This window comes from Arvicanthis niloticus, chromosome 14 (genome assembly GCF_011762505.2).
Source record: "Arvicanthis niloticus isolate mArvNil1 chromosome 14, mArvNil1.pat.X, whole genome shotgun sequence".
Classification (NCBI taxonomy): Eukaryota; Metazoa; Chordata; class Mammalia; order Rodentia; family Muridae; genus Arvicanthis; species Arvicanthis niloticus.
In genome coordinates, this window is record NC_047671.1 from 21,930,018 (window position 1) to 21,943,830 (window position 13,813).

Below are 13,813 nucleotides of genomic sequence, written 5' to 3' on the forward strand. Positions count from 1 at the left end.
GGGGCACACAAATTTCTGAGTTCAAGGCCAGCCTGGTCTACGGAGTGAGTTCCAGGACAGCCAGGGCTACACAGAGAAACCCTGTCTTGGAAAAAAAAAAACCCCACAAACAAACAAACCCTCCAGCATATAAAACAAGCCACGTTTCCCCTCCCCACTGCACCCATTGGCTTTGCTATTTTCCAGTATTTCCTGTCATAGCTGAAGGTATGCATGCTTGCATCAGTGTTTTAACTAGAATAACTCAAAAGTCTGTGGCTATGAAGATGCTCAAGAAGTGGGGATGAGCTGGGTCCACGATAGTCATGGACATGTTGTTAGATATCTTTTGTAATGAGACTGCTGGACCTGAGGGAAAAGCACCAACTACTTCTCATCGACTCACATTTTAAATGATTTCTCTGTGGAAAGAAAAGAGAGCAAGCTGTAACTGTTAAAGTAAAAATTTTCCTTAGAATCATACTCAACCTGTAAGACATAAAAGTACTGTTGAATAAAAATATCTATGTGGTGAGAAAGTACCAGGACTCTGGCCTGACTGAGTTTGCTGTACTGGCCTTACCTGTTTGTCTGTTGTCAACAGGGAACACTTGAGTACATGCAAGGCATGAATCTCTGAGACATTGCCAGCAGCCTACTGTATGACTAGATTCTGTCTGGTTCTGCTCCCTAATGAGCCTGACAATGTAATTGTGAAAAATGAACTTGGGGAAACTAGATAGCTAGCTTACTAGCTTAGGCAGTGGAAGAAAGAAAAGAGCAAAGAAAAGAAATAAGCCCATCCACCAGTTTGCTTAATGTCCCCTGCTTTGTAGGTTTTGCTGGTAGTTTTGAGCTATATTTTGACAACAGATGCTCCCCAGGAGAATGATGTTATGTATGGCAAGGAAATCCTTCACTAATGATTACATATAGACTGGGTTAATAAGGTCACCAGAATAGACTGGTACTTATATGTGTTCCCCGTCCTCTGTTCTCCAAATCAAAGGCCGTAGGAAGAACAGTTTGGTTAGACTATTCCCCGATAACACACAACTGGGCCCTGCACTAAGATGAACTAATATAGGAAAGCTGAGTTTATCCATCAGTCTGTCTGTTTTTTCCTCCCATTAATTCTAAAACTCAGTTTAGAAAAAAAAAATTATGTCCACGAAGAAACATTCAGATTAAGAACACCAAGGCTCCCAGGAATACAGAAGAAAACACCATGCTTCCCAGATAAGAATCTATGACTGAAGACAACTTTTGAATACTTTTGAGCTTTGAGAACTTTTGAGTTCTTCTTTCTCAAATATGGTAATAGTCACTCTCCCTGCCCCCTTTGTGGTGCCGGGAATCTAGCCTAGATGGATGCATCATTCATTCTCTGATTCTACACTGAGATCCATACTCACATATAGTAATATGCCATTTAAAAATATATTTATCCAGGTTTCATGATTTAAAATTCAAAACTGCATCTGTTGCAAAAACAAGGAAATAATTCATGGTCCTGTAGTACTTTTGAAAATAATGTTTATGAATCATATAAATGTACATTCATATAGTATGAAATGAACACATTTTAAGAAAGTTTAAGCATATATAGCATTCTTTTATCTCATAAAATATAATTTGATGGAAATGCTTGCAGTATAAAATTTACCAAGGAGTCAATACTGAGACATTTTTAAAAGCTGTGGTTAACCAAGGTTTTCCAGGATAAAGACACATGCTGTATTCATCATACACCCAAGTCAGCATAACTATGTGTATAATAAGTCACAAGTCTGCTAAAGGACCTTTGAGAGAGGATACTGGACAGTTAGAGGGTCCTGTAGGGCAGATTTAAGAAAAAAATATGTGCATATATGTGTGTGCATATTCTCTCTCTCTCTCTCTCTCTCTCTCTCTCTCTCTCTCTCTCTCTCACACACACACACACACACACACACACACACACACACACACACACACTCCTTAACTCTGAGAACTAGTAATCATCTGGGTACACTAACACTCTTTTCATTAAACACTCAGTCACCTGGGAAAACATATAATTCATATAATAATGGATTTTTCAAGGAGTTTTACAGAGGCTCTATCTTGTTTGAAACATTGGAATTCTCTTAATGGAAAAAACAAAACTCAGGAAAAGGGGAAATTAAATACAACAAGCTTTGTAAGTATTTAACTTAGGTTAATATAAGTGCCAAGCAAACACAAGTTCTCTGTGTTTTGAGGATAGAAGAAAGTGGGAGTTGCTTTGCTTTACACAAGAGGCTATAAAGGAAGGCAGCTGCGGCTGGTGGCTTCCAGCCTCTCTCTTTCCTTCGAATCCCAACTCATTCCTTTGTTCTAAATTGCTAGCTGGCTAAACGTGCACTTAAGTTTTGTGTATCTATAGCATTAAGTTATGCTTTTTGAGGGTTTAAAAGAGTTGTTTTAAGACAAAATAATACATACAAATAGAAATTAAAAATGCTGTTCTAATTTTATTTATATTTTTGGTTATTAAATAAAAACAAAACCTATAATTACAGTCCCAGGGCTTAGCTGGACCAAATCTTTGGCCATGTTTGGCACATAATAGGACTGTCATGTTGATGAACATTATTTTGATCAGAAGTCTATTAAGGGTTGGCTTTCATTAGAAAACAAATAGAAATTATCTTAATCAGGAATTATCTTATGCTTAAGTCTTAAGAACTCTTGGTAAATAGAATATAAACAAAAATGTAATTTTTCCTGATAATAAATGAAATTACTTGGCATTTCCCCCCCAGTTACACAAACTCCATTATTACATGAACAGAATGTAAAGAGTATTTTGCAATACTCTTCTAAGATAACTTTAGCATAAGTTATGAGAATAAATTAAAGTCAATTGCAGTCGTTCTTTGAAGACAAAAAGAGAAAACCAAATGATATACAGAAAGAATATTTCCCACCGAATAAGTTGAACAAAGTGTTTACATATTTGTTCCTAAACTAAGTACCCATTCCTCCTCTTCTCATTTTTAATGCGCCGATTTGTCAGTCTATGTACCATCAACCACACTAAAGTAACTTCAATCTGATAATTTTAAGTGAAAACGGAATACACGAGGGCTAGAGTGCTGCCAATTTTTTCCTAGATTTATGTTGAGCAAATGAACCAGTTCTGTTAAAAGGCAGCTATAAAAATACACTTCATCGTAAGTGATAAAGAGCTTTAAAATCCAGTTAGAAGTGGAGAAAAAAATTGAAATTTCTTAGCGTTATCTGGAGAGGGCTGTAGGTTCTTAGATTGTTAGGCATTGTGGCACAATTCCTGGACATTTCTCTAAAACACAAGAGCACGTCAAAAGGAAATCTCGGACTGGTTCGGCCATCAGACTTGATCCCGAAGGCGGGCCAGTCTCTGGGACAGTTCATCTTGCTCAGCCGAAGCCACGCTCGTTCCCACGGAACCGGTCTGGCCCTGAGGCAGCTCCATGTTGAGATCGAGGCCCGCCTCATCTGCCATTTCCTGGAGTAGCATATCCACTTGGTTCTGGGGAGTGGTCAGCGTTGTCGTGCTGCTCATCGTGTCTTCCATTTGCTGCGTCTGGACGTCCAGGGTCTCAAACTGGTGTTCGAATTTGTCCATCAAAGCAGAGATCTTTTCCAGATTCATAGTTTTCAACGTCGCGTCCATCGACTTAACCACACCCGCCATGGACTTGGTCACTTTGCCCATCGTCACTGCAGTCTGGACTCTGGCAGCCACCGCATCCACTCGTGCGCTCATTCTCAAGAAGTTCACCGCTTGATTCTTCTGGCGGATGGCATTTTCGGCGTGTATCCTCGCAACTTCCATGTTGCCCTTCTGAATGGCCTTTTTAATTTTGGCCTTTTCGGCCTTTTCCTCCTTGTCGCACTTTTTGGCACTCCTGTTCAGTTCTTTGGCTGCGAATTTCAGGTTGAACAGATGTTTCTCCATGTTGGATACGGTCGTGAGGCTTCTGTGGGGAGGGCCGGGGAGAAGCAGCTCGGACACCGGCGTATGGAGGTCCGCTCCCGGCCGGCGCTCCTTTGTTTTGGTCTCACTTCCTGTATCTACGGAGTGCGGCGCAGACAGTGACGTCAAACTCTGCGCCGGGGCGAATTGATGGAAGGGCGGTGCCGGAGGGCGGGGCCCGACGCTGTCCGTCACTCGGGCCCCGCCCACCGAGGAGCCTGCTTCCCACGTACCTTGACGCTGGCTTTTATGCTGTCCCGCTTAGTTTCTAAAGCACCCAAACTAGGAGCGAATTCACCAAACCAGCGTCTACAGGCACTTTTGTTTGGGAGTGTAGCTACCAAAGAAGACGAAATGTGTCCAGACTTGCATGTAAAAAATATTTAGGCTTTCAAACTTGGCCAGTTATGGAAGGGTGTTTGGGCGCTCCGCTAAAATGCTGCAAAGTAGCTACTTCCCCTCCCCCGACCCCCAACTCCCCAGCCCCAGCTTTTTTTATGCCTAAGGGTAACCTCCGCTTTCTCAGGTAACCCGAATCCACTCCGAAGACAAAAGCTGTCTAGGGCCTACGTCTGGGTTTTTTTCTTGCAATTTGTGCGGGAGCTCAGATGCTTCCTTCTTGGTCTAACTCCTTGCTCTGGCTGGTTGTTCAGTTTACAGGAGAGCTGGCTGGCGTTTGCCCTCCCAAACCCTGCTGTTTCTGAGCAACGCAAAGACCTATCTTTTGCTGGTACGAATTTATCTTTCTAGTGTTTTATAAATATCCAAGGAGCTTTGCTCACATTGAATTCTGACAGGTTAGCTGCCATTTTAGATTATGCAGGCGCAAATGGCGAGGTGCAGAGACCCACACACTGGCACACATCAAGCCTGTCACTGCCTGTTAGGTGCTTTAAAAATAAATGTAGACTTTCTATGGCAGCAATGTGTGCTGTAGCTTTCCTTTACAAACATTCCTCCCACACAGCACTAACAAGAGAGCAGAAGGCCCACTGCCCTCATGAGCTAGCAGAAGATACTGAGTAAGTGAGCAAATTCTGTTTAGAGGTTATTTTAGTCCAGGGTCCTGCATCACTCATGTGATAGCTTGTTAGTCAGTTAAAGTGTGCCTGTGCCATAGACATTTCCTTAGAACAAAGCTTATTTATATCATTGTTGTCTGAGACAGGGCACATGGGCTACCCTCCTCCTCTATAGGATAGATTTTGTTACTGTGCCCGTCAAACCAGACTGCATAATGGAAATTGTTCAAGAGTCATATCTCCTGACCAAAGTAGAGATGGAGGACAAGGGACTCCTTCCTCATGCTTGTATGTACTGAGGTTCCCCCTCCCCCAGTGAGCCTTCCAAAGGCCTCCTATTAGGGTGCAGCTGGATTCTGTAAGGTTGCCATAGCCCAGGACATATGCCTGGTTCACATCTGCTATGACATTAACTACCAAATAGTAGAGAGCATTATTCTGCAGTCCCACTATGCAAGTGGATGCAGGCAGTGTGTCTAAGAAAGTTTTATGGACCGGGACTGTGGCTGAGGGGTTGGGGCATTATCCTACACAGTAAGCTTATCACTCAGCTCCTGTCCCCAGCCAAGCTCTTCCTCCAAGGGAAGCTTTCCTATAAATGTCATATACGAACGTATCAAAGTGAGAATAGAGTGTGGTTTGACCTTCTCTGCTCAACCTCAGCCTACTTAGCTCCTCCCCCCTCAGATCCCTGCCCTTTCTTGAAGTTTATAACAAGTTACTTGTCAATAATCCCTAACTCCCTCTTCCCCTCCCGCACTCTTTTCCTTTCTCTTTTCTTTCTTTTTTTCCCATGGTCATGGTGATGGGACCTAGGGTTTCATGAATACTAGACAAACACTCCACACTGAGCTACCCCCTAGCCCAATAGCTTTCTTCATACCACATTCTAATTAGGTAGAGTGATTTGCAATACAATCATGGCAAATGCTGACAGATGGAGCTAATGACAACTACTACTTATTAAATGCGTAACTGCTAGGCCCTGTTCAGCACTTTCCATAAATAAACTCACATAATCCTCACTCAGGACTATGGAGACTCTATTAATAGCTCCAGTTTTTAGGCGAGGAAACCTAGGCAGAGGGAGCTAAGTAACTCGGCAGAGACCACAGCTCTGGTTAAGTCTTGACATCAGATTCCCTGGATACCCCAGAAGCAGTAACAGATCAATCCAGTGTAGATAACCTAACAAGAACAAAGACATCTCCGGCTGAAGCTGTAGATCAGTTGTAAGAATGTTTGCCTATCATCCACAAGGTCCTAGGTTTGATCCCCAGCACTGCAAAACAAAACAACCAGGGACTGTGGTGTCCACCTGTAATGTCAGCACCTGGAAGGCCGAGGCTGGAAGATGCGAAGTTCCAAGCTAGCCTGAGCTGCTCAGTGAGACTCAGTCTCAAAAACCCAAACACAAGAGTAACAAAACAAATGGTCATTGCTTATCCTAGAAACATAAATTAACTGAGCAGTGGTTCCCTCTGAGAGGACTGAGGAATGGAACCAAACGCAAGGTTGATGTAGGGTGTGGAAGAGGCACTAGAAGTTGCTGCACTCAGTGAACCATAGGTCACTTCCCAGTGTGGGTGGAGTCCAAGAACCATATACCCAGAGATAGCAGCTTGGCACAGGAAGAGAAGGCTGACTCTGTCCTTGGTAGGTGCTCTCCTCTTCCTGAGTAACCCAGGTCCTTCTTCTTCTCCTCCATGAATACCCCCTTACCCAACATGCTCTACAGCAAAAAACTCCTAGGCACACACTTGTGCAGCAAGTTTTTATTCTGTTCCTGAGACTGTCACATTGCTGGCTCCTTGGCAGTAGATAATTTGTGAGATAAGACCACTTGGCAACTCTTTAGAGAGACTCATCTTTCCTCATCCCTATTTACACACACCCCTGTCCACCTAGATGTCTGAGTCAGAGTCTCAGGAGTTATCTCTGAGGATGCTCTTATCAATGTCTGCATCCAGTAATCCATTCTTTACACTCTGCTCAAGGCAGTGGTCTTCACAGTCTGTTTAGACTGGCACATGTTCTTTCCTGTATATCCAGCTGGGCACACGAGTTGGGGCATTTAAAATATAATGTGTGCCTTCTTATGAAGATTGGTAGAGCTGTGCTGGAATCTTCTAGTCCATGCCTGTATTCCACAAATATTTAGCGGTTCCATTTTGCAGTTTGGGTTAGTGTAACGGAAATTTAATTGCATTTCAGTAATTGACATGTTGGTCTATTCCTGTATTCCACAAATATTTACTGAGCTCCAGGCTAGATGAGCACCACAGGGGGCAAGGATAGTTGGCAAACCTGAGTGATTTGTGATATCTTCTTAAGTAGAATGCTTTATTTTTCCCTAGAGTTTCTTTTCATGGAAGGGCTCAGGGGTGCTGGCCAAGCATTTTCTATGAACTTAGTGAGGGAGGCAGAAGTGTGGCTGTTTCTGTCTGGAAACCACCGGAAAGAGTTCAGGAAAATGTCCTGAAGAAACAAATGAATCCTAGGTCCCAGCTAGATCTCAGTGTAGTGTTGCTTAGCAAGAGCAAAGTCCAGAAAAAAAAAAAAAAAACAAGGCCCCTCCCCTACTCCTGCACCTACACCAATGTGCCAATAGCTCCAGTAAGTCACAGTACATGGAGAAAGTAGGTTTGCAGAAGTGATTGGGGTGTTAAAAAAAAAAAAAAAGGAAGGAAGGAAGAAAAGAACTGAAAAGTAATTGAATTTCCGTTACACGAACCCAAATTGAACATTTTCAGTTCATTTACGTGAACTGAAATAAGGAAACTGACAACAGTTTTTCATCAGCTCTGGCTCCTTGGAAGATTTCTGTTCTGTTCTTTTTGTTAGTAGCCCAGGACTGCATCTGTTACAGCTTCACTTCCCAGATGCTCCCATCTGCTGGAAGTCTTCCAGCAGGTGACTCTGAGAAGTAAGTGCATACTTCTGGAGGGAAATGGGCATCTTTATCTTCAAATTCTCTATGTGTGCCTAAGCCAACTGTGAAGTGACAGTATATAATTTAAAACAAACAAACAAACAAAAAATCAACAGAGTCTGTGACGAATGCACAGGCTTCTCTCGTCTTTGTTCTATAACACCCCGGTGTAAACTCTCACAAAACACTTACACCGAACAGACAGCACGAGCTGTCTGGGGATGATTGGGTACTTAGGAGGATGGGTACATGTTCTGTGCAAACACTTTGGTAGTTTTATGACTACATAAGAAACTTCAGTAGCCACAGAGTTTGAACTTTGTGGGACCCAGAAACAGAAGCCCGACCATACAAAGAGATAGCCACATCTGTTCAGGTCACACCTGAGTGGGAAACTGATCTTATTGTCAATGTTCAAACTTCGTACTAGTTTCTTAAGAGACCCGAAACATGATTAAATATATTCAGTTGGAAACAATATAAAGTTACCCTTTTGGGCAAAATGGTCCCTTAGGTCTTCTCTATCTTAGAAGACTTATTTAGTTCCTGCTCACCCTTCTGACTAGAAAGTCGCAGCAAAGCGGTTTCTTCCTTAGCAGTTACTGCCTGTGAGAGGCAGCCAGATTAGGGTGCTTACATTATAATTCCCAGAAATAATGCCAAAAAGTGAGTTTTTATTGACATCATTTAAGATGTGACACAAGAGCACCCATATAACAGTGGGGTCCATAAACAAACAAAAGCTATGTTTAGATTCCATGACATCATTTTATTATCATAATGGAACAACACTTATTTCTGAAATGTTAACCACAGATATGAGGGACCCCAGTTATTATGTGATCAATAGAATTTTCTATAATAAGGTTATTTCTTTCTAATTTCTGGCACACGTATCAATCCAGGGAACCCCTCTTTCAGACTGCTTTCTTCAATGTGGAATTTTCAAAGAGTAGGTAGCTTTCTTGTATTCTAAAATCCTTTCTAAATGCTCTAATTGCATTACTGGAAGGAGGGAAAGTACTTATATAAGGTATCATTACAGCTTTCCATTGTCCCTGAGGCAGTAAATACTTCTATTGTCAAGGAGGCCTTGTAGCCCAACCTCATTTTTATTTTGTGGTACTAGGGATTAGACCCTGCCCTATCCATGCTAAGCTCGCTCCCTACCACCTAGCTACACCACCCCCCCATCCCAGAAGGCCTCATTCTTTTCATTCCTGAATAATAGCTCATTCTATGGACATAGTGTATTTTGTTTAATCATTCACCAGTTGATGAGCACTGGGGTTGTTCTACTTTTGAAGGACTATGAGTGATGTTGTAAGCAGACATTGTGCCTTTAACTAGGTTAGAGTTATAGGAACATTACTTTAGTATATATGGACATGGTGGACTAAGATAGTGTGGAAGAAAAGAAAAAAATCTACCTATGATATACAAACAGCCATTCAGTTAAAAAATGTATAGACTGTCCATGATGTGCTAGGTCACGTTCTCAGCTATTGGTGAAACAGCAGGGCAACACTCGTTGGATTCAATTTGTATTAAAAGATAAGTTAAGATGGGGAACAAAATTTGGGAGGGAGATGGGAGAGGGATTTAGGGAGAGTTTGAGGGGAAGTGGGGAATAGATAGGATCATGATACACTGTATATATGTATGAAAATTTCAAAGAATAAAAAGTAGTGTTAACCCCACCACCAGTAATTTCAAGTGAGGAGTTAACACACCTAGGTGATAGTCCATTTCTGTGGAAAAGAACTTAGGGAACTTAGATATATTCATTCATTCATGTCTTCATTATGCAAGGGATGGAGTATGTGCACACCACAGCAGCTCCTGCTAACAAGAGGCAATTGTGCAACGGAAAGGAGAACAGTTGCAAACCCTCGGGAGAGACGTTGTGAGGGATTCCTTGCCAGCATCTTACAAAGATTTTAAAACATGCTTTCATTGTGGGGATTACATTTTGAACCTTCATTTTTGCCTTTTTATGATTTCCCTTTATGGGTTAAATGGTGGTCTATTTACTTTCTATTGCTGTGATTGCTCTGGCCAAAAGCAACTTGGGGAGGGAAGGGTTTGTATCACGAATAGCTTACATCATGAAGGGAAGCCAGGGCAGATACCTAAGGCAGGAAGCTAGAGGCAGGAACTCAAGCAGAGACCTTGGAGGATGGCTGATTATTAGCTTGTCCCCCATGGCTCACAGGACATGTGTCTGCCCAGGGGTAACACCATCCATAGTAAGCTGGGTTTCCCCAAATTTATTCATCAGTCAAGAAAGTGTCCCACAGGTTTGCCTATAGGCCAGTCCGATGTGCCTATAGGCACAGTTAATGTTCCCTCTTTGCAAATGATTCTAGGTTGTGTCAAGCTGGCAGAAAGCTCACCATCATGAATGGATAAGAGGATGATAAAGTAAACAAGATGTGTAGTGGGTCTCCTAATGATCGACCCGTGCAGGGTGAGGATGTCGTTAGTGTCTGCGTAGTGGTCGGTTGCTTCCTTTGAAGGTCCTTGTGTTTAGCATGATCACCATGAAATTCCAGCAATGCAAAGCAAATGGCAAAGAGCATTAGAAACTTGTGATCTGCTGGGAAGGGGCCTGGACCAAGGGACCCACACTGTCTTGTCACCTTGCCTTTTATACAAAAAGTGCATATCAAATAGAGGGACAAATGAGAATCCACCAGAGTTCTTCGTGCAAGGGAGTCATTATTTCTCGGTCCTTTAAAACATTTTCTACACAAAATCATGTGCAGTAACTCATCTCAAATACTTCTTTTCTGTGGGCTGGGGCAATGGCACAGAAGGTAAAAGCCTTGCCATGCAAATGTGAGGACCGAGTTTTGGCCTTTAGAACAGATAGAAAACCTGACAGTAGTGTGCACACCTGTCCGTAATTCTAGGGATTATACTCAGACATGGGAGAAGGCTAGAAAGCTCTTGGGCTTGCTAACACATACACACAACACATAACACATAACACATACACATAACACATAACACATACATGTAACATATAACACATACACATAACACATACACATAACACATATACATAACACATAACACAACACATACACAGTGGCATACACAGTGGGAGGGCAGGGGGAAGAGGCCTCGTTTCAAACAAGGTGGAAGGTATGAACTGACACCCAAGGCTTGTGGCAACTCTGACTATACAGGTTCCCAGCAGGAACTAGGGAACTGGGGGAACTTGTAAGCATGCCCACACTTATGCATATAAATGTGAGCACACGTATACTCACTGCCCGTAGACCCACACAAAGCTAAAAAAAATTAAAGTAGTTAAAAAAAATTTTTTTTGTATGCTATGAGGCAGATATCTCCAAACAATGATGGAAGAAATGACGGACTGGGGGGGGGGGGGAGGGGGCTGAGAGGCTTCTGCTCAGGTCTCTGTTCATTTGTGTTTTCTCCACCATGCTGTTGTCTCCCACAGAGAGAGAGAGAGAGAGAGAGAGAGAGAGAGAGAGAGAGAGAACAACTGCCCATAAGCAGGGACAGTTCTAATTTTTCAGACCTAGAAAATAAATCTGAAAATAAGTGCATCTAACAATGAAGGGTATGTTTATCCATCGTGGTGATGGTTACATTTTTGATGACTTCAATGGTGTAGTGTAATATATGTCTTTTTTTTTTTTTTTTTTTTTTTTTTTTTTTTTGAGACAGGGCTTCTCTGTATAGCCCTGGCTGTCCTGGAACTCACTCTGTAGACCAGGCTGGCCTCGAACTCAGAAATCCACCTGCCTTTGCCTCCCAAGTGCTGGGATTAAAGGCGTGTGCCACCACCCGGCAATATATGTCTTCTAAATTTTTTTTTCTTTCATTTAAAAATTACCCACAAAAGACCAGTTTTTGAAGTTGAAATGACATAAGGGCCAAGGATTTCTAGATTATTCTAATTATAATTATTATTATATTTAATAGTCCCAGGGCTTGGCAGCGAACCATACAGTTAGAACCAGAGTCAGAATCAGAGAGGATAGATGGGGTTGGGAAAACCACGCTGGCTGTTGCAGAAAAGACAGACCTGGGACTGTAGGACAAGAGTTTCCTGACTTTTCACCCTAAACACCCTTTCTTCTTTTTCTTTGGTATTCTAAGAGTCTTCCCAAGCCAATTATTGAAATGAATGTGCTTCTACAGGAGCCCGTGTGTTAGTACAAAGCACAGGAGCCCACACTGGGTGGTGTTGAAAGTTACATTAAATGAAGTCTGATTTTATAGAGATCTTCCAAAGACTCAATTTTCTCTCTCCTAAAATAGCTGTTTCCATGGTTACTTAATCACTTATTATGAGGCCTTAGAGGAAATGCATTTGGGGGTATAATTCAGTAGGTTGTGTTTAAATTTTCATAGCAGGAACTAGGGAACTTGGAATAAAATACAATCTCTTGGTAATTCGCAGTTTGCTTGGTGCTAGAAAGACATTTGTACGAGAGTGGGGCGGTGCAAACCCAGTGGGATTGCTGATCCCCGCTCTCCCCTGCCCCAGGTATGCAAACATTGTTTCTGGAAGCAAGCAGTAGCTCCTGCTCAAGGGACACAGAAGTGACTACGGACTTAGATGAGTGTGTTCTAGCCACTGGCTAATGGGGCACATTTGAGGTGGCCTGGGCTGGACACTATCTCTTCTCTCTATCTGGAATTTACTCTGCAAAGGGAAAGCGGAGGAAATGAAAACAAGAAGAAATAAACTCAGGAGTAGCTAATTATCCCAAAGAGTACCTATTATCCCAAAAAGAAAGCACCTTCTCAGAGCCTTTCCCCAAAGTGCAGCTGATTCAACATCAGCTTAAAGACAACTTTGGAGAAATCCTACTTCTTCTAGAAGAGGAAATTTCTACTCTTTGTGTGTCAAACAGCATAAAGCAGATCCTAGTAGCCTCCAGGTATTTACCTTACTGTGTGGTGCATTTCAGAGGTCCTTCCCTCTGTTTGTGTATTTCAGCTTCCCAGAGTGCCTCTGGGGCACACTACGCTAGTTGGCTGAGTATGATGACACAGGCCTTGCAAACACACATGCATATTTCTACTATGTTGTTGGGAACCACTGATGCATGGAGGGCTGAAAGAGGAGGTTGTAATTTGTTGTCACCAAGCCTGCATGGTGACTGCCTACCCATAGCCAGCTCCAATTACCATGTACCTGACACTTTTTAAAAACATATTTTAAAAAATATTTTATTTATTTTTTATCTCATTTCACTGGTGTTTTGCAGGTCTGTCTGTGTGATGGTGTCAGATTTTGGAGTTACAGACAGTTGTGAGCTGCCACGTGGGTGCTGGGAATTGAACCCAGGTCCTCTGGAAGAGCAATGAGAGATCTTAACCACTGGAGGTCTCTCCAGCCTCCCAACATTTTTTTTCTGCCTTGCGTGTTACCTCTTGTCATCTTTCTTTTGAGATGTATATGTGTATATGTTATGTAGTATATGTCTATAGAATGTCACCACTTTGAAGTACAGAATTCAATGGTTTTAGTATATTCACAAGGTTGTATGGCCAGCCCACTAGCCAATTCTAGAACATTCATCCTGATGGGTAATTTTCATTGTCAACTTGACTGTATTCAGAATCACCTAAGAGATTGGTGAGCCACATTTCTGGGCGTTTCTAGAGAGAATTAATGGAAGGGGTGATGACCCACCCTAAAAGTAGGTAGCACTAATAACCCATAGGCTGAAGTCTGTGCAGAACAGAATAAAAAAAGGAGAAAGTCAATTGAAAACTGGTATTGCTGTCTCTGCTTCTCACCTGACATGAGGTGAGTGTGCTGCTGCTCCACTATGCCCCAATGGCCATGATGACTGAACTCCTTGAAACCATGAGCCAAAACAAATCCTTTCTTCTTTAAGTTGTTTC

General features: G+C 42.3%; 2 protein-coding genes across 3 annotated transcripts in view; both read right to left on the reverse strand.

Moving 5' to 3' along the window:
• Positions 1-13,813, reverse strand: part of Gnal (G protein subunit alpha L) — a 135,388-nt gene that overhangs the window by 20,720 nt on the left and 100,855 nt on the right. The gene's annotated exons all lie outside the window — the stretch shown is intronic.
• Chmp1b (charged multivesicular body protein 1B) lies at positions 2,455-4,078 on the reverse strand. The gene has a single exon (XM_034518575.2). It carries the CDS (start codon positions 3,941-3,943, stop codon positions 3,353-3,355), a length of 591 nt encoding a protein of 196 aa, XP_034374466.1. The 5' UTR covers positions 3,944-4,078; the 3' UTR covers positions 2,455-3,352.

Coding starts and splice junctions, on each gene's coding strand:
- Chmp1b (XM_034518575.2), bottom strand. CDS start 3,943: ATGGAGAAACATCTGTTCAACCTGAAATTCGCAGCCAAAGAACTGAAC.